At 38.2% G+C, this 21,981-nt stretch overlaps 1 protein-coding gene across 1 annotated transcript in view; it reads left to right on the top strand.

Moving 5' to 3' along the window:
• TEX11 (testis expressed 11) overlaps nt 1–21,981 on the top strand; it is a 243,070-nt gene that overhangs the window by 124,134 nt on the left and 96,955 nt on the right. Inside the window, exons 14-16 of the mRNA XM_070291774.1 lie at nt 6,548–6,699; nt 9,693–9,778; nt 15,966–16,103. Of these exons, the coding sequence (XP_070147875.1) occupies nt 6,548–6,699; nt 9,693–9,778; nt 15,966–16,103 (376 nt within the window). The remainder of the gene's footprint in view (nt 1–6,547; nt 6,700–9,692; nt 9,779–15,965; nt 16,104–21,981) is intronic.

Below are 21,981 nucleotides of genomic sequence, written 5' to 3'. Positions count from 1 at the left end.
AGTCTTTCTTTTGGTCGGGGCATTCAACCCATTTACGTTTAAGGTAATTATTGATAAGTATGATCCCGTTGCCATTTACTTTATTGTTTTGGGTTCGAGTTTATACACCCTTTTTGTGTTTCTTGTCTAGAGAAGATCCTTTTGCATTTGTTGGAGAGCTGGTTTGGTGGTGCTGAATTCTCTCAGCTTTTGCTTGTCTGTAAAGCTTTTGATTTCTCCTTCATATTTGAATGAGATCTTTGCTGGGCACAGTAATCTGGGCTATAGGTTATTTTCTTTCATCACTTTAAGTGTGCCCTGCCATTCCCTCCTGGCCTGAAGAGTTTCTATTGAAAGATCAGCTGTTATCCTTATGGGAATCCCCTTGTGTGTTATTTGTTGTTTTTTAGGCTCTTGTTTTTTAGACACTTTTTTAGGCTCACTTGTTCAGTCGTACTGTGGGGAAGGAGGAACACTGCAAACAAATAACACTGTCCTGTGCTCGCAGTGTCTCAGCCACACTGGGTTTGCCCCCAGTCACGGCGTGTGTGCTTTCCCTGTCTACACTGCTTAGGCTCTAGGTTGCTCTGCTGGGAACTGTCTGAGGCCGGCCCTGGGTTGTATGCACCTCCCAGGTCTAAGCTGCTCAGGACCAGGTACTCGAGTAGTCCTCAGAGGCACAGACTCAGTTGAGCCTGCATTTTGTGCCCTTTCCAAGTCCGAGCAGCTCAGGTGATGAGGTGTTTGACGAGCGCGGTCACTGCTTCTTACCGCCTCCCCCATCCCTGCCGCTTGGTTTTCTGGGTGTACAACTGGCGCATCTTCTCAGGCGGATATTGACCGTCCAGAATCCCAAGAAGTCTTAGTTAGCAACAAATCCTGCTTGCAGTTTGGTAGATAATTCCTCTCTGGGGCTGCAATTGCTCCCTTCTGGCTCTGGCTGCCTGTCACCAGAGGGGGATGGTCTGCAGCCAGCTAGCTCTGCTCAGTCCTTTGTTCTGTGAGCGAGCCTGACGGTGTCTTAGGTTAGGGCTTTTTGCATGGTAGCTATCCTGCAGTCTGGTTTGCTCACCCAAGTTAGATCCCTCAGATTGCCCTCGGGGCATTCAGGCCTGGTCCTTACTCTAAGCAATGTAGCCTGTGCCTCCCTGCCCAGCCCCCTCTTGCTAGTGGCGGATGCAGGCGTCTGTGCTGCTTCACGGCTCCGGGAGTTACCGTTGGGCTCGTAATCTGTGGGTTTTAATTATTTATTTATTTTTCCTCCCAGTTATGTTGCCCTCTGTGGTTCCAGGGCTCGCCACAAACTCGGCAATGAGAATGTTTCCTGACATTTGGAAACCTCTCTTTTTTAAGACTCCCTTCCCAGGACGGAAGAGCTCCCTACCTCTTTTGTCTCTCTTTTTGTCTTTTATATTTTTTCCTACCTCCTTTCAAAGACAATGGGCTGCTTTTCTGGGTGCCTGATGTCCTATGCGGGCATTCTGAAGTTCTTTTGTGGAATTTACTCAGCTTTCAAATGTTCTGTTGATGAATTCCTCCTATTCCTCCACCATCTTAGGCTTAGGACCACCTCCTCATGTCCAGTTCTAACTGTTCCTTCCTGAGCTGCATATAGGTTTCTCAAGAGGCAGGTCAGGTGGTCTGGTATTCCCATCTCTTTCAGAATTTTCCACAGTTTATTGTGATCCACACAATCAAAGGCTTTGGCGTAGTCAATAAAGCAGAAATAGATGTTTTTCTGGAACTCTCTCACTTTTTTGATGATCCAGCGGATGTTGGCAATTTGATCTTTGGTTCCTCTGCCTTTTCTAAATCCAGCTTAAACATCAGGAAGTTCACGGTTCACGTATTGCTGAAGCCTGGCTTGGAGAATTTTGAGCATTACTTTACTAGCATGTGAGATGAGTGCAATTGTGTGGTAGTTTGAGCATTCTTTGGCATTGCCTTTCTTTGGGCTTGGAATGAAAACGGACCTTTTCCAGCCCTGTGGCCATTGCTGAGTTTTCCAAATTTGCTGGCATATTGAGCGCAGCACTTTCACAGCATCATCTTTTAGGATTTGAAATAGCTCCACTGGTATTCTATCACTTCCACTAGCTTTGTTCGTAGTGATGCTTTCTAAAGCCCACTTGACTTCACATTCCAGGATGTCTGGCTCTAGGTGAGTGATCACACCATTGTGATTATCTTGGTCGTGAAGGTCTTTTTTGTACAGTTCTTCTGTGTACACCTCTTCTTAATATCTCCTGCTCATGTTAGGTCCGTACCATTTCTGTCCTTTATCGAGCCCATCTTTGCATGAAATATTCCCTTGGCATCTCTAATTTTCTTGAAGAGATCTCTGGTCTTTCCCATTCTATTGTTTTCCTCTATTTCTTTGCATTCATCGCTGAGGAAGGCTTTCTTATCTCTCCTTGCTGTTCTTTGGAACTATGCATTCAAATGGGAATATCCTTCTTTTTCTTCTTTGTTTTTCACTTCTCTTCTTTTCACAGCTATTTGTAAGGCTGCCTCAGACAGCCATTTTGCTTTTTTGCATTTTTTTTCCATGGGGATGGCCTTGATCCCTGCCTCTGTACAATGTCACAAACCTCCATCCATAGTTCATCAGGTACTGTCTATCAGATCTAGTCCCTTAACTCTTTTTATCACTTCCACTGTATAATAATAAGGGATTTGATTTAGGTCATACCTGCATGGTCTAGTGGTTTTCCCTACTTTCTCCAATTTGGCAATAAGGAGCTCATGATCTGAGCCACAGTCAGCTCCAGGTCTTGTTTTTGCTGACCTATAATGAAAAGGAGATATTTTTGTATGTTAGTTCTAGAAGGTCTTGTAGGTCTTCATAGAACCATTCAACTTCCACTTCTTCAGCGTTACTGGTTGGGGCATAGACTTGCATTACCGTGATACTGAATGGTTTGTCTTGGAAATGAACAGAGATTATCTTGTCGTTTTTTAGATTACATCCAAGTACTGCATTTTGGACTCTTGTTCACTATCATGGCTACTCCATTTCTTCAAAGGGATTCTTGCCCACAGTCATCTGAGTTAAATTCATCCATTCCAGTCCATTGTAGTTCGCTGATTCCTAGAATGTCAATGTTCACTGTTGCCATCTCCTGTTTGTCCAGTTTACTATGCAATATTGCTCTTTACAGCATTGGACTTTGCTTCCATCACCAGTCTCATCCACAACTGGGTGTTGTTTTTGCTTTAACTCCATCCCTTCATTCTTTCTGGAGTTATTTCTCCACTGATCTCCAGTGGCATATTGGGCACCTACGGACCTGGGGAGTTCCTCTTTCAGTGTCCTGTCTCTTTGCCTTTTCATAATGTTCACCGGGTTCTCAAGGCAAAAATATTGAAGTGGGTGCCATTCCCTTCAGATAGGTTGTTAATACCTACCCATCTGAAATTGTTCCAAAAATTGCAGAGAAAGGAGCACTCCCAAGCTTATGCTATGCAAGGCTACCATCACCCTGATATCAAAACCAGACAAAGATATCCTCAAGAAAGAAAATTATAGGCCAGTATTGCTGATGAAGATAAACACAAAAACCATCAACAAAATACTATCAAACTACATACAAAAACACATAGAAAGGCTCATACACTGTGATCAAGTGTGATTTATCCCAGGGATGTATGGATTTTTTGATATATGCAAGTAAATTAATATGATACACCAGAGTAACAAATTGAAAGATAAATCCCATATGATATTCTCAATACATGCAGAAAAAAAGGTTTTGAGAAAGTTCAAAACCCATTTTATTTCAGTTGTTGAATTAATATTTTAAAGGAATTTAAAATTTTTTGTGGTAAAATATATAAAACATAAAACATACCATCTTAACTATTTTTAAGTATACAATTCATCAGTGTTAAGTACACATAAATTGTTAAGTGTGTTACATTGAACATTCATAGTGTTTAAAGTACATTAAGAAAACTCCTGAGCTCTTTTCATCTTGCAGAATTGCAGCTTTGTACCCATTCAGTAACAAGTCTCTGTTCTCCACTTTCCCTGTCTGTGGCATACACCATTCTACTGTCTGTCTATGAATTTGACTACTGTAGGTACCTCATATTAGTGAAATTATACACTATTTGTGCTTTTCCCATTATTGTATTTCACTTAGCATAGTATCCTCAAGTTTCATCAGTGTTGTAGCATGTGTCAGAATTTCCTGCTCTTCAAAGGCTAAATAATATTCCTCTGTGTTATGTGCTGCGTTTTGTTTATTCATTCATCCACTGATGGAGACTTGTAATACTTCCACCTGTTGGCTATTGTGGACAATACTGCTATACCCTTGGGTGTAAAAATATTTCTTTGAGACTTTATTTTTGGTTTATTTGGGTTTATACAAAGTAAAACCAGTAGATTATATGGAAATTATTTTTAATTTTTTGGAGGAATCACCATACTGGTTTGCATAGCAGCTATACAGTTTTACAGTCTCACCAATAGTGCACAAGTTTTCCAAGTTTTCCACATTCTGGCCAACATTTTTTTGTTTTTTGTTTTTTTGACAGTAGCTATTTTAATGGGTATGAGGTGGCATCATTGTGGTTTTTATTGCATTTCACTAATGGGTTAGTAATATTGAATATTTTTCATGTGATTTTTGCCATTTGTATATCTTTTTTGGGAAAAATGTCTATTCAACCTCTTTGCCCATTTTATTTTTTTTTAATTTTTATTTTTACTTTATTTTACTTTACAATACTGTATTGCTTTTGCCATACATTGACATAAATCCGCCACGGGTGTACATGAGTTCCCAATCATGAACCCCGCTCCCACCTCCCACCCCATATCATCTTTGCCCATTTTAAAAGTCAATTGATTTTTTATTGTTTTGAAAGTGAAAATTAGTCACTCAGTCATGTCTGACTCTTTGTGACCCCATGAACTGTAGCCCACCACGCTCCTCTGTCCATGGAATTCTCCAGGCAAGAATACTGGAGTGGGTTGCCATTTCCTTCTCTAGGGGATCTTCCCGACCCAGGGATTGAACCCAGGTCTCCCACATTGCAGGCAGACTCTTTACCAACTGAGCCACCGGGGAAATCCTTCTTTCGGAAAATGTCTAATCAACCTCTTTGCCCATTTTTAAGTCAGTTGGGTTTTTTTGTTGAGTTTATATATCTGGATATTAACTGTGTATCAGATGTATATTTTGCAAATATTTTCTCCCATAGGTTGCCTTTTCACCCTTTTGATTGTATTCTTTGATTCACAAAATTAAAAAAATTTTGACATAGTCCATTTTATGTTTTTAATTTTGTTATTTGTGTTTTTAGTGCATATCAAAGAAATCATTGTCAAATCCAGTGTTATAAAGATTTTCCCCTATATTTTCTTCTATAACTTTTATATTTTAGTTCTGTTTAGGTCTTTGATCCATTTTGAGTTCGTTTTTTTATATGATGTAAGGTGATTTCATCAAAGAATGAAAAGAAAGAATTTCATTTTTTTGCTTATGGATATCCAATTGTCCCAGCACTGTTTATTGAAAAAATGATTTTTTTTCCCTCATGGAATGGTCTTGGCACCCTTGTTGAAAATCATGTGACCACATATGTGAGAATTTCTTTCAAAACTCTTATTTTATTCCATTGGTGTATATGTATCTTTATGCCGGTACCACACTATTTTGATTACTGTATCTTTCTAGTAAAATTTGAAATCATGAAGTATGTGTCCATCAGCTTTGTTCTTCTGTTTCAGGATTGTTTTGGCTCTTTTGGGTGCCTTGATATTCTGTATGAGTTTAGGATGGAGTTTTCCATTTCTGCAAAAAATATCTTTGGGATGTTCACAGGGATTGCATTACATCTGTAGATCACTTTGGGTGTGTTACCATCTTAACAATCCTAAGTCTTCCAATCCATGAACTCTTTGCATTTAACATAGTCATTATCTACTGTTACATTATTTGTGTAATGAAGCGTAATTTTTAAAGGAGTTGTTGACTGAGGGAATTGGCACATTTCTCTTTATTCTTTCAGTTTTATTAAGATATAATTGACATTCAGCACCATGTAAGTTTAAGCTCTACAGCATAATGACTTGAGAAGATAGTCAAAAGGTACAAAGTTCCAGTTATAAAATAAATGAATATTGAGAATGTAACATACGGGTATATTTGAAAGTTGATTCTAGAGTAGATCAGAAAAGTTCTCATGACAAGGGACAGGGACTAGTAAATTTCTAATGTCTGTTCATGTATCTTCACTTCATATATCTCATGTTCCAGTATGTATAAATTAGCATCAGTTTTGGAGAAAAAGAATAAATTAAATATTAGTAAAGAGAGGATTATCTGACTGTATATATTTATAAGAAGAAAATGCTTGTGGCTTGATAAATTAAACAGGGAGTTAATTAAATTATCTGTTATTGACAAATAGTTTTGTTGAGATATTTAATGGTATTACTTAAGCTTAGATATAGTTTTATCTTGCCTGTTTGGGTCATGCTTAAACAAATTTTAGGCTTGTTAATTTAAAAAAGTTATTTTATTCATACCACTTAAAATTGTGTTTTCTTAAACAGAGGATCTATTGGGTTTTATTTCCTGAAGATTATCTGTGAACATTTTCAGTCATCAGAAGACACTAGTAAAGCTCAACTGCTCCACATTGACATGCTTTTACAAAGGAAGGAAGAAATGTTTGCAAAGGAGAAGGTTGAAGAAATCATTATAGGTCAGTAGGATTTTTGCAGATGTTTTAGAAAAGTGTTCATATGCATGTCCTTCAGAGATGGATATCAGAACAGTAGGAAAATCCTCAGATCAACAGATTTTTTTTCTTTTTCTCGCTTACTATTTTTCCTCCCTAATATCCTTTAATTATAACAATTCACCTAACCAGATTCCACCTATGTGGTAAACCAGGATGAAGTGAAGTCGCTCAGTCGTATCCGACTCTTTGCGACCCCATAGACTGTAGCCTATCAGACTCCTCCGTCCATGAGATTTTCCAGGCAAGAGTGCTGGAGTGCATTGCCATTTCCTTCTCCAGGGGATCTTCCTGACCCAGGAATCGAATCTGGGTCTCCCGCATTGCAGGCAGACGCTTTACCGTCTGAGCCACCAATTGTGAGGTTAGAAGCCTAATTTCATGTTTCAGTTTGATCTCAGATTAGTTTGTGTACCTTCAGGCAAGTCAGTAATATCTTTGGATCTTTGTTTTTTCCAACTATATAATGAAGGTTGTGAACCACATTCCTAATTTTTTATTTCTTTTCAGCAGCAGTAGCATCCTTTTGTGATGCAATCTTATGTGAACCTGCCCCCAATAAAACAAATTAGAGTTGTTGTAGTTAAAGCAAAGACGTAGAGCCAAATCTCAGCATTCCATTAATCCCCCATCTCTCTGTAGAACCTTATACTCTGAAGAACACAGATAGTGTGAACTCTTTCTTAGAAAATTCTTACCCTAATCTGTTCTTTCAACTCTATACATATAGAGATATTACTGGAACAATAGTCACTAATGTTAATACTGGGATTTATTCTGAGTGGTGGAAGTTTTGGTGATTTGTTGCTCTTTTGTTGTTTACCAGATTGCTTGAATTTTATAAGTATGAATCATGTTTTATAAAAACAAAGGCATTGTTTTTTAAAGGAAATCTCTTGACTAGATAATCTCTGAGTCTTTTGAACTCTAGATTCTATGAATTGTATTTTACTGATGACACCTTTCCTCCGTATCCTCACTGTGAATCCAGTTGTTTTTAGACCCAGTGTTGATAAGCTTGGTTATATGATTTTCCAACCCTCAGCATTTTAATGGTAGTATATTATAAAGGGAGAAAGGACCTCCAAGGAAATATAAAGATATCCTGATTACAAGGGAGGGAAAAACCTTATAAATTGCATAAAAACATTTTAAATACTTTTAAAAGTATAATAATATGTGAAGTTGCTCAGTCGTGTCTGACTCTGTGACCCCATGGACTCTAGCCTACCAGGCTCTTCCATCCATGGGATTTTCCAGGCGAGAATACTGGAGTGGGTTTCCATTTTCTTACTATATAATAATCACTGAAGTCATCATTATGGTATACTAACAGTATAATAAAATACAATAGCTGTTATTGTTGACCTTGAATACTCTAAAAATAGTTAAATTATGCTTCATAAACTAGAAAGTATGTTTAAAATAAATAATTTTTTTAAAAAAAGAAGACTAGATATATTCATGGATAATAGCTTCCCACCATTGAAGGCTGGAGAAGCCACTCTGGGAGGATCTGGCTGAGATGAAAGTATTTCATGTTGGTTTCTTTTATTGTAACAGAGATCCAGATGGTAAAATGGACTTTCTTACTGGTTCATTTCCTGGGCATTTTTCTGTCTGTCTGTCTTTCTTTTAAAACATGATTCATTAAAATATATATATATATTTATTTTAAAAAGAAAAACATAATTCTTAGAACATGATTTTTAGAAAAATTAAAAACCTTAAGTGATTTACACTTCTTAAAAATATTTTGTTTGATGAAAGTAAACTGCCAGGTAACTAGAAAACTTTATTATCTAGAATAACTAATTTTCCATGATTACAGTTAGCCAAAGTTGTATTATGGTATCTACTTATACAGTTATACTTTCAACGTATTATAATATTTTAAGTACATACTTTACAGGGCTTTTTACTTTCATGTGACTATTTTTGACTAAGTCGTGGAACAAACTTTGTCTGCTCACTGGGTTGAGGGGTCAGAGACTCTGTTTTGTTTTGTTTTGTTTTAATATAAAATTATTTATTTTAATTGGAGGCTAATTACTTTACAATATTGTAGTGGTTTTGCCATACATTGACATGAATCTGCCATAGGTATACATGGGTTCCCCATCCTGAACACCCCCTCCCTCCCTGTCCCATCCCTCTGGGTCATCCCAGTGCACCAGCTCCGAGCACCCTGTCTGATACATTGAACCTGGACTGGCGATTCGTTTCACATATGATAATATAAATGTTTTTTCAATGCCATTCTCCCAAATCATCCCACCCTCGCCCTCTCCCACAGAGTCCAAAAGACTGTTCTATACATCTGTGTGTCTTTTGCTGAGAGATTCTGTTTTCTAATTAAGACTTTTGTGGAAATTGATTGTGACAAAGAGGTGGAATTGGAAGGGGTATAGAATTCTACTATAGATTAAACTTTACTTTAGTGTGTTAATGTATTTGAACCCTGTAAATGTCTAGACCAGAAACAATCAGACATGTTACAATTTAAAGTAATAGAGTTTATGTGTAAACTTGGTCTTAAAGTATTTTACAAAGGCTTTAAGGTATAATTGGCCTTTCTTGTGAACCTGAACTGATCTAGTTAGTATATAATAGTATAAACACTTCTTATTAATGATTTCTAGCATTGCTGTCTGTTCACTGATAATAACATTAAGGCACCAGATGATGATCAAATTTGGAACATAGAAAATACATTAAAAAGAAACTGGGCTGGAAAACTATTACAGATTGATGGGAAAATTACAGTGATTGTAGCAAACTCTGATTGTATTATATAGTCAATTTTGCTAGTAAATCTAAAATTGATGATAAAAACCTGTCTGAATGTGGTTGTGTTTGTCCATTATGTAAAGATTATAGGTTCTGAATACAGTTATTGCTCTTTATTTAATGTAATAGATCTTGATTCTTGTTCTTAGAGCTTGTTTTTTTTTCAGGTCACCAAACAGGAAAACCACTGGCATCAGAATTAATAGGCTATTTCCACAGCATTATTTGGAAACAAGCTGCCAGAAGTTTTCAGGTTTGGGAATAATCTATTTTTATTCTTTATATTTTTTCTTCACACTAACAAAACAGTGTGTTCACTATAAAAATCATAGAGCATCAAATACTTAATAATCTATTTCTGCTTATTTACTATTTATTAAATGTAATGCAGAACATTAATGGGCAGTGGACAAGAATTTATTTTAAAATGCTAAGATGTGATTCACCCCCACTGGGAGTTTGTTGTTGTTCAGTTGCTAAGTCAGTGTCTGACTCCTTGTAACCCCGTGAACTACAGCACACCAGGCTTCCCTGTCCTTAACTATCTCCCAAAGTTTGTTCAAATTCAAGTCCATTGAGTCAGTTGGTGATGCTGTCTAACCATCTCATCCTCTGCCACCCTCTTCTCTTTTGCCTTCAATCTTTCCCAGCATCAGGGTCTTTTCCAGTAAGTTGGCTCTTTGGATCAGGTGGCCAAAAAATTGGAACTTCAGCTTTAGCATCAGTCTTTCCAGTGACTGTTAAGGGTTGATTTCCTTCAGGATTGACTCTCACATCCATACGTGACTACAGGAAAAACCATAGCTTTTACTCATACGGACCTTTGTCGGCCAAGTAATGTCTCTGCTTTTTAATACGCTGTCTAAATTTGTCATACTTTTCCTTCCAAGGAGCAAGCATCTTTTAATTTCATGGCTACAGTTACTGTCCACAGTGATTTTGGAGCCCAATAAAAGAAAATCTGTCAATGTTTCCACTTTTTCCCATTTTATTTGCCATGAAGTGATGGGACCAGATGCCATGATCTTAGTTTTTTGAATGCTGAATTTTAAGCCAGCTTTTTCACTCTCCTCTTTTACCCTTATGAAGAGATTCTTTAGTTCCTCTTCGCTTTCTGCCATAAGGGTGGTATCATCTGCATATCTGAGGTTGTTGCTATTTCTCCCAGCAATCTTGATTTTAGCTTGTGATTCATCCAGCCCTGCATTTTACGTGATGTACTCTGCATATAAGTTAAATAAACGGGGTTACAATATACAGCCTTGTCATACTCCTTTCCCAGTTTTGAACCAGGCAGTTGTTCCATGTCCAATTCTAACTGTTGCTTCTTGACCCACATACAGATTTCTCAGGAGATAGGTAAGGTGGTGTGGTATTCTCATCTCTTTAAGAATTTTCCTGTTGTGATCCACAAAGGCAAAGGCTTTACATAGTCAGTGAAACAGAGTAGATGTTTTTCTGGAACTCTCTTGCTTTCTCTATGCTCTAATAGATGTTAGTAATTTGATCTCTGGTTCCTCTTCCTCTTCAAAACCCAGCTTGTACATCTGAAACTTCTTGGTTCACATACTGCTGAAGCCTAGGTTGAAGGATATTGAGCATAACCTTGCTAGTATGTGGAATAAGGGCAATTGTATCATGGTTTGAGCATACTTTGGTATTGCCCTTCTTTAGGACTGTAATGAAAACTGACCTTTTCCAGTCCTGTGGCCACTACTGAGCGTTCCAAATTTTCTGGCATGTTGAGTGTACCACTTTTAACAGCTTCATCTTTCAGGATTTTAAATAACTCAGCTGAAATTCTGTCACTTCCATTGTAAACATATACCATATTTTCTTTATCCACATTCATCAGTAAATGACAACTTATTTTGTTTCCACACCTTGGCTTGCTGCAATGGACATTTGAGTACAAATATGTCTTTGAGATAATGATTTCATTTTCTTTTGGTATATACACAGAAATGGGATTACTGAATTGTTTTGTAGTTCTGTTTTTAATTTCTTGAGAAACCTGCATTCAGTTTTCCATAGTGGCCATACCAGTGTACACTCCCACCAACAGTATACAAGGTTTACCTTTTCTCTACATCCTCACTACCATTTGTTAATCTTGTCTTTCTGATGGTAGCCATTGTGACAGCTGTGAGGAGATATCTCACTGTGATTTTGATTTGCATTTCCCTAATGGTTAGTGAAGTTGAGCACCTTTTCATGTACCTATTGGCCATCTGTGTATCCTCTTTGAAACAGCTTGCCCAGATCCTTAGCACATTTTTAATGGACTTTTGGAGTTTTTTGTTTGTTTGATTCTGTTTGTGTTTTTATTTTTTGCTACTGTGTTGTAGGAATTCCTTATATATTTTGGATAATTCCATATTGAATGTGTCCGTCAGTTCAGATCAGTTGGTCAGCCATGTCCAACTCGTTGTGACCCCATGGACCGAGGAACGCCAGGCTTCACTGTCCATCACCAACTCCCAGGGCTTGCTCAAACTGATGTCCCTTGAGTTGGTGATGCCATCTCATCCTCTGTTGTCCCCTTCTCCTCCTGCCCTCAATCTATCCCAGCATCAGGGTCTTTTCAAATGAGTCAGTTCTTTGTATCAGGTGGCCAAAGTATGCCACCTCCTTTGCCATCTATTTGCCATGAAGTGATGGGACCAGATCATGGCATCTGGTCCCATCATTTCATGAGAAATAGAAAGGGAAACAGTAGAAACAGTGTCAGACTTTGTTTTTTGGGGCTCCAAAATCACTGAAGATGGTGATTGCAGCTAATAAATTAAAAGATGCTTACTCCTTGGAAGGAAAGTTATGACCAACCTAGATAGCATATTAAAAAACAGAGATATTACTTTGCCAACAAATGTCCATCTAGTCAAGGCTATGGTTTTTCCAGTGGTCATGTATGGATGTGAGAGTTGGACTGTGAAGAAAGCTGAGTGCCGAAGAATTGAAGCTTTTGAACTGTGGTGTTGGAGAAGACTCTTGAGAGTCCCTTGGACTGCAAAGGAGATCCAACCAGTCCATCCTAAAGGAAATCAGTCCTAGGTGTTCATTGGAAGGACTGATGCTAAAGCTGAAATTCCAATATTGTGGCTACCTCATGCAAAGAGTTGACTCATTGGAAAAGACCCTGATGCTGGGAGGGATTGGGGGGCAAGAGGAGAAGGGGACGACAGAGGATGAGATGGCTGGATGGCATCATTGACTCGATGGATCTGAGTTTGGGTGAACTCCGGGAGTTGGTGATGGACAGGGAGGCCTGGCGTGCTGCGATTCATGGGGTCGCAAAGAGTCGGACACGACTGAGCAACTGAACTGAACTGAACTGAACTGATGGGACTAGATGCCATGATGTTAGTTTGTTGAATGTTGAGTTTTAAGCCAGCTTTTTCATTCTCCTCTTTCACTTCATCCAGAGGATCTTTAGTTCCTCTTTGCTTTCTACCATAAGGGTGGTGTAATCTGCGTATCTGAGGTTATTGATATTTCTCCTTGCAATCTTGATTCCAGCTTGTGCTTCATCCAGCCCTGAATTTCCCACGATGTACTCTGCATATAAGTTAAATAAGCAGAGTGACAATATACAGCTTTGACATACTCCTTTCCCAGTCTGTTGTTCCATGTCCAGTTCTAACTGATGCTTCTTGACCTGCATACAGATTTCGCAGGAGGCAGGTAACGTGGTATGGTATTCCAATCTCTTTAAGAGTTTTCCACAGTTTATTGTGATCCACACAGTCAAAGGCTTGGCATAGTCAATAAAACAGAAGTAGATGTTTTTCTGGAACTCTCTTGCTTTTTCTGTGATCAAATAGATGCTGGCAATTTGATCACTGGTTCCTCTGCCTTTTCTAAATTCAGCTTGAAAATCTGAAAGTTCTCGGTTCACATATTGTTGAAGCCTGGCTTGGAGAATTTTGAGCATTACTTTGCTAGCCTGTGAGATGAGTGCAATTTTACAGTAGTTTGAACATTCTCTGACATTCCCTTTGGGATTGGAATGGAAACTGACCTTTTCAAGTCCTGTGGCCACTGCTGAGTTTTCCAAATTTGCTGCCATATTGGGTTCTGCAATTCCACAGCATCATCTTTTTCGATTTGAAGTAGCTCAGCTGGAACTCCATCACTTCCACTAGCTTTGTGCATAATGATGCTTCCTAAGGCCCACTTGGCCTCACACTCCAGGATGCCTGGCTCTAGGTGAGCAATCACAGCATCGTGGTTATCTGGATCATTAAGATCTTTTTTGTATAGTTCTTCTGTGTTTTCTTGCCACCTCTTCTTATCTTCTGCTTCTGTTATATCCATACCATTTCTGTCCTTTATTGTGCCCATCTTTGCGTGAAATGTTCTTTTGGTATCTCTGATTTTCTTGAAGAGATCTCTAGTGTTTCCCATTCTGTTGTTTTCCTGTATTTCTTTGCGTTGATCACTGAAGACTTTCTTATCTCTCCTTGCTATTCTTTGGAACTCTGCATTGAGATGAGCTTCTCTTTCCTTTTCTCCTTTGCCTTCTTTTCTCAGGTATTTATAAGGCTTCCTCAGACAACCATTTTGCCTTTTTGCATTACTTTTTTGGGGGTATGGTCTTGATCCCTGCCTCCTGTATAATGCCTCACTGTATAATCATAAGGGATTTGATTTAGGTCATACCTGAATGGCCTAGTAGTTTTCCCTACTTTCCCTACTTTTTTCAATTTAAGTCTGAATTTTGCAATGAGGAGTTCATAATCTGAGCCACATTCACCTTCCAGTCTTATTTTTGGTAACTGTATAGAGCTTCTCCATCTTTGGCTGCAAAGAATATAATCAATCTGATTTTAATATTGACCATTTGGTGATGTCCATATGTAGAGGATTCTCTTGTGTTGTTGAAAGATGGTGTTTGCTATGACCAATGGGTTCTCTTGGCAAAACTCTGTTAGCCTTTGCCCTGCTTCATTTTGTACTCCAATGCCAAATTTGCCTGTTATGCCAAGTGTCTCTTGACTTCTTACTTTTGCCTTCCAGTCCCCTATGAAGAAAAGGACATCTTTTGGGGGGTGTTAGTTCTAGAAGGTCTTGTAGGTCTTCATAACTGTTTAACTTCAGTTTCTTTGGCATTACTGGTAGGGTCATAGACTTGGATGACTGTGATATCAAATGGTTTGCCTTGCAAACGAACAGTGATCATTCTGTCGTTTTTGAGATTGCACCCAAGTACTGCATTTTGGACTCTTGTTAACTATGATGGCTACTCCATTTCTTCTAAGGGATTCTTGGCCACAGTGGTAGATATAATGGTCATCTGAATCAAGTTCGCCCATTCCAGTCCAGTTTAGTTCACTGATTCCTAATATGTCGCTGTTCACTCTTGCCATTACCTGCTTGAACATGTCCAATTGACCTTGATTCATGGACCTAACATTCCAGGTTCCTATGCAATATTGTTCTTTACAGCATTGGAATTATTCCCGTCAGCAGTCATATCCGCAACTGGGTATTGTTTTCGCTTTTTCTCTGTCTCTTCATTCCTTCTAGAGTTATTTCTCCACTCTTCTCCAGTAGCATATTGGGCACCTACCGACCTGGGGAAGTGAAGTGAAGTGAAGTCGCTCAGTCGTGTCCGACTCTTTGCGACCCCGCGGACTATAGACTACCAAGCTCCTCTGTCCATGGGATTCTCCAGGCAAGAATACTGGAGTGGGTTGCCATTTCCTTCTCCAGGGGATCTTCCCAACCCAAGGATCGAACCCAGGTCTCCTGCATTGCAGGCAGACGCTGTGTGTCCTATGTTTTTGCCTTTTCATACTGTTCATGGGGTTCTCAAGGCAAGAATACTGAAGTGGTTTGCCATTCCCTTCTCCAGTGGACCATGTTTTGTCAGAACTCTCCGCCATGACCTGCCTGTCTTGAGTGACCCTACATAGTATGGCTCATAATATTGAGTTAGACAAGGCTGTGCTGTATGTGATCAGTTTGATTAGTTTTCTGTGATTGTGGTTTTCATTCTATCTGACCTCTGACAGATAAGGAAAAGAGGCTTATGGAAGCTTCCTGATGGAAATGGCAACCCACTCCAGTATTCTTGCCTGGAGAATCCCATGGACAGAGGAGCTTGGTAGTCTATAGTCCACGGGGTCACAAAGAGTCGGACACTTCCTGATGGGTCCTATTCTGATTGAATATATAGTTTGCAGGTATTGTCTCTAATTTCATAAGTTGCCTTTTAATTTTGTTGATGTGAAGGAAGAAAAGAGAATATTGATTGCCACTATGACTTGTATTCATCAAGGCTGGTAATAAAATGCACTTAGCATCCAACTAAAGATGTGTTTTGGTTGACTAAAAGTTTCAGCATTACCATTTTTTGTTTCTAGAGATGACTTGGACCAATTAGGGTCACATGTAGAGATATCTCTGTAATTTTGTTATTTCTTTTTAAACTTTAGGTACACAATTTTGATAATGCCCTGCACTGGTACTGTTATTCTCTGAGATTTTATGCAGCTGATCAATCTGATCTGGACTTGGCCAAGCTACAGAGGAACATGGCTTCTTGTTACCTGCATTTGGGACGATTTGATAAGGTCTTTTGATTTATCTCTTTTTCAAAGATAGCATATGTTATAGGCGGTGGCAGAGAGATAATTAATGTGATATCTTAACTATTTATTAGGTTAGGATATCTGAAGAGTTCTTCATACAGGACAAAGTCAAATTGATAGTTTCCTGACTCTCACACTATGAACATTAATAAGTAGAACTTCCCAATAGGAGAAATAATTTATAGACTCTTAATTCCATTGCTTACTGTTTATTTTTAACACTTTGTTCTGAAAGGTAGTGTATCATTGGAATTCATGAACAGAGTTATCTGCTACTAACCATCTGCAGTATTGTCCTTTGAAGCAGAATAAATTTTAAGGTAAACACTTTTTTTGGTCAGGCATTCAGTTAGAACAAATACTTGGATGAAATATCATTCTTTTACTTTATGGGTTAGCTCTTGCCTTTCTACCACTCTTTAAAAAGTTTAGCAATTGAGTTCTTATCAGGACAAAATTCTAGAAGGTAAAATAGATAAAACTCGTTTGAGGATAGAGCCATTCGTACTTCCCAAAGCAATTGGGACATTTCTTCCTTTGCTTATCATAATAGTATGCACATGATGGGAAGGGAGTATATTGCCTTGTTGTAGGACAAAGAAACGGGATGGACAAGTATGGACCCACTATGAAGCTTTTGGTTGCTTTTTAAGTTTTAATGATAAATTTAGGGGAAAATATGTGATTAAAGGATGTAATTCTAGACATTTTCTTTGAAGATTTGTTTTCTTTGAAGGATTATTTGTCTGAATGAATACTTCAGATTTTCTTTCACAAGAGTATTTACCATTTAGTTTGTTATAAATTCACAGTCCCAAAAGAGAAGTTGAAAGTTTATTTACCACATCGTATTTCTACACAGGTTAACGTTTAATTGTTTCAGAAAGACAGGTGACTACTATTTCTTTAAAGACCTTGAAAGATGTCACATAGATTTTGTTACCTAATTAATTATATTTCTCCTCAGAATACCATTAACTATTTCAGGAAGTTAATTTCCCACTGCTTACTTAAAGATGTATAAAGAAGAGAATCACAAAGCTTTTGTGACTTCCATGATTTGTGTTAATCTGGAAGACTGAGAAGTACTGAGACCTAGAGCTGGGAGATGGATGCATCTGCAGGCCAAGAAGAGATATCTCATCAGCTCATCAAGATGGAAAGAATATAGTATGAGATACTGTAATAGTCTCTGAAGTTACAAAGATGAACAAGTTGCCTTCGGCTCAGTAAAGCAGTTGGCATCAGGGTATCCTAATGAGCAAATCAGAAGATTGTGGCAGTGGGGAAAGTTTAAGTTGGAAAGATTCCATAAGTCAGGCGCATAGGTAGTTGCTATCACATAAGCTCATCAATCAGGGAACAGGTCTTCAATCATTGAGATTTGGACTCAGATGCAGGACTAAAATCTTTACATCACTGGGCGTATGTGTAGATAGACTAAAAAAAGCAAGGTCCAGCTCCAAACCTAAAGTGACTGGGTTTATGTTTGGGTTGAGCTCTAAACCTAAAGTGACTGGCTCTAAAGAGGAGCCTCAAGCATGGGGAGCCAGACTGCAGTTACCTAAAAGAGAATACAAAGTGATTAGAGAATAGAGTTTTCTAAGACTTGAAGCAATGCTTCTTAAATTTCCTTTGTGTTAGCTTTGGTTCTAGAGCCTAGTGTGGGACTGAGCCTATAATTGGGAGTTCAAATGGTATTAGTAGTGAGGGAGGGAAGAATTAAGACAGCAGGAAACCAGGTGTGTTCTAATCTGTATACTCACTTTGTGATTATATCATTTAAGGCTGGATTGCCTACTTGATTACTATTAGTATTTTCTCCATTTTATTTTTCTTGTCTTAAACTTACCAGATACCAATTTGATACCCTCCATATGTAAGAATAGTCTACTGTGCACTAAGACAGATAGAAAGGTGAAAAAATCACACAGTTCATCATATTTTACTATTTTGCTATTCCCACCTAGCCTGGTTAATTTTATTTTGTGATTTTTTTTCACTCCTTCCCTTGATGTATTTGAGCATTGTTCAGAAATTTTACAAAACCATGTTTACTGAATCTGATAAAATTTCGTAGTTTTCACATGCTAAGTTGCTTCAGTTGTGTTCTACTCTTTGCAACTGTATTGACTGTAGCCCACCAAGCTCCTCTGTCCGTGGGATTTTCCAGGCAAGAATACTGGAGTGGGTTGACATGCCCTCCTCCAGGGGATCTTCCCAACCCAGGAATCAAACTCACATCTCTTATGTCTCCTGCATTGGCAGGCGGGTGCTTTACCACTACTGCCACCTGGGAAGCCCAAGTGTTAGTCACTCAGTCGTGTCTGATTCTTTGCAACCCAATAAACTGTAGCCCACCAGGCTCCTCTGTCCCTGGAATTATCCAGGCAAGAATACTAGAGTGGGTAACCATTCCCTTCTCCATGGGGTCTTCCCAACCAAGGGATCGAACCCAGGTTTGCTTTGCAGACTGATTCTTTACCATCTGAGCCACTAGGAAATCCCGCAGTTTTCACATAAGCACTGACTAAAACTGACTCTCGTTGACTTTCTGTCTTACTCTCCACCAATCCTTGGTAATTGTGAAATGTTTTTTTATTCCTAAGCCCCATGCTTTATCCTTTGTTCTAGAAAAAAAAAAAGTAATAATTTTCTGGGTTTGTAGCCACTGACATCAGCTCCTCTCCTCTTTATCCATTCTTTCTTCTCGCTTATCTCAGAGAAAGAAGTAACTTTCCCATGGGACCTTCTCTACAAATTTCAGTGCTAGTTTTTAAATCTTTTTCTCTCTACTGTTTCTTTCTCTGTCACTACAATTATTTTTAGGCCTTCCCTATCCGAAAGCTTTCCTTCAACCTGTCATGCTCCCCAAATTACAGTTTGTCCTTTTTATTACCAAACTTTATAACCTAAAATTACTGCCTATATTTTTTAAGTATTCATTCATTCAAAAAATATTTATTAACTGTCTACTACATGTTAAATACTATTCTAGGCATTGGGGATGTAGTAGTAACCAAAGTAGACAAAACTGTCTACCCCTACAGAGTTTATATTCTACTGGAGAGACAGACAATAAAAAGATAAAAGTTATGGTATATTAAAAAGGTCAGCAAATTTTCTGTACAGAATCAGATGGTAAATATTTCAGGTTTTCTAGGCCATAGTCTTTCTTGCAAGTACTCAACTTTGCAGTTGTACCATGAAAACAGCTGTAGACCAAATGTAAACAAACTGACACGACTTTGTGCTAACAAAACTTTATATTTAATAACATTAAAATTTGGATTTCATTAAAAATAAAATTTAAAAAATAAAAAAATAAATTAAATCCAATGAAAAAAAATAAAATTTGGATTTCATAGAACTTTTTGTGTCATAAAATATTCTTTCGATTTTTTCAACCTTTCAAAAAAGTAAAACTTAGCTTGATAGATGGTAAACTGGATGTAGCCCAAAGGCCATAGATTAATGATCCCTGTTATATTAGACAGTGATAAGTGCTAGAGAAAACTAAGTAGGAAAGGGTAGTATTAAATGTTTTAGAGGAGGAATGAAGGGCTGTAATTTTACAGAAGGACTCAGTGAAAAGGTAGCTTTTCAGTAGAAACCTGAGGAAATGAGGGATCTAGCTATGAATATCTTAAACAAGAGCATTCCAGACAGAGGGAGTAGCAAGTGCAAAGGCTGTGGGGGGTGTGGGAGTAGGAACATGTGGATGGTGTTTGACGAATAGCAGAGAAACTAGTGTGTCTGGAGCTAAGGGAATATTAGGGAAAGTAGGAGATATGATCAAGGAAGTAGCAGGGAAACAGATCTGTGAGAAAGACGTTGTATTTTATTGTAAAGATTTATGTCATTAACTCTTGAGATGGAGAACCAGTGAGGGAGTTTGAGGCAGAGGAGTGACTAGATCTGACTCGCATTTTAATAAAATCACTCATTCACTGTGTTGAACAGGCTGAGCTGAGTGTAAGAGTAGAAGCAGGGGGAAAAGGTAGGATGCTACTGAAATAATCTAGGCAAGAGATTATGGTGGCATGAACCAGTATGGAGGAAGTGTGGATGGGGAGAAGTGGTCAGATTCTAGATACAATATGAAAGTGAAGGTGAGAGAATTCTCTGACACACCACATACAGGATAGTAGAAAGTGAAAGTGAAGTCGCTCAGTCGTGTCCGACTCTTTGCAGCCCCATGGACTGTAGCCTATGACACTTCTCCGTCCATGGGATTTTCCAGGCAAGAGTAGTGGAGTGGGTTACCATTTCCTTCTCCAGGGGATCTTCCCAACCCAGGGATCGAACCCAGGTCTCCCACAGTGAAGGCAGACGCTTTATCATCTGAGCCACCAGGAGAGTAGAGGGAAAGACAAGAATGACTCTTTAAGTTTTTGGCCTCATCATCTACTCCCCTCTTCATGATTTTTGTGTCCATGATTCTATAAATTGCTCTTCTGAATATCACTAGTGACCTTTTAAAAAACTTTTTTACCATATCATGTGGCATGTGGGATCTTGGTTCCCTGATCAGGGATCAAACCTGCATCCCCTGCATTGGAAGCACAGTCTTAACCACTGGACTGCCAGGGAAGTCCCACTAATGACCTTTTAATGATAAAGTCTAATGATTTTTTCTCAGTCCTTCTTGTTTTCTGGTCTTTCTAGCACAAAAGAATATAATACTGTCAACTACTTTTTCTCTTCTAGAAACTTTCTCTTTGGCTTCTATAACATACTTTTTTCACTGAAGTATAATTGATTTACAGTGTTGTTAGTTTCTGGTTTACAGCAAAGTGATTCAGATATGTATGTGTATATATATATATATATACACACATATGTATTTTCATATTCTTTTCCATTGTTTATTATAAGATACTGAATATAGTTCCCTGTACTATATGGTAGGGCCTTGTTTTTTTTATTTGTTTTATGTATAGTAGTTTGTGTTTGCTAATCCCAGATTCCTATTCTGTCCTTCCTCTACCCTCTTTCCTCTTTGGTAACCATAAGTTTGTTTTCTCTGTGTGACATACTCTCTTAATCCTGTGCTCTGACTCTTCCTTTTCTATTTATGTTACCAGCAGTCTCTTTTCCCAGATGTTGGATGAGGGCAGGTACTATGTTTACCTCATTGTCCATTTTATCCTTAACACTGCATGAACATGCTGGGTACCTGATAAGTTTTCAGTAAACATTTTAAAATTTATTTTCTTGGTGTTTGATAAGTTTTCAGTAAACATTTGTTGAATTTATTCTTTTATTTCAGTTGTACACTATCCCCTCAGTAATCCCTTAGCTGCTTTCTTAGCTTCAGCTCTCCATTCCCAAATCTATGTCACTAACCCTGATCTTTCTCACAGCCCACTTCCACCTTTCCTACCGTCCTTGGATATATACATCTATCTAAGACTGAAATCTCAGATTCATGGATTCTTTCTTCTCCCTCTATATTTAGTCATGTTCCACATCTGGTCACTTTTACCTCTGTGTTATTTTTGCCAGCTGTCTCCTCTTCCATCTTTCCCTCACTATCCTAGTCCAAGCCTTCATTACCTCTAAGACAATTGGAATAATCTTATAAATGATGATTATATCTCGCTGAAAATTTTCACTGGCTCACTATAAATAAAGACCAAATTCTATAGACTTAAGGGCCTCTGTAATCTTTAAATAAAATAATCCTATTTTATTTCCTGTACACATGTACTGTATTTGTCCCCAACTGAAGTACTTGCTGCTTCCTAACCATACTACATGTTTTTCTGCCTCTGTAACTTTTCCCATGCTTCTGTATTGCAAATTACCTCTTCTGTATATCCCTACCTTTTGAAATAACTTTTTCAAAGCCTGGATT

This window comes from Ovis canadensis, chromosome X (genome assembly GCF_042477335.2).
Source record: "Ovis canadensis isolate MfBH-ARS-UI-01 breed Bighorn chromosome X, ARS-UI_OviCan_v2, whole genome shotgun sequence".
In the NCBI taxonomy this organism is placed as follows: Eukaryota; Metazoa; Chordata; class Mammalia; order Artiodactyla; family Bovidae; genus Ovis; species Ovis canadensis.
The sequence above is the reverse complement of the archived record's forward strand: the minus strand, read 5'-3'. Positions and strand labels throughout refer to the sequence as shown.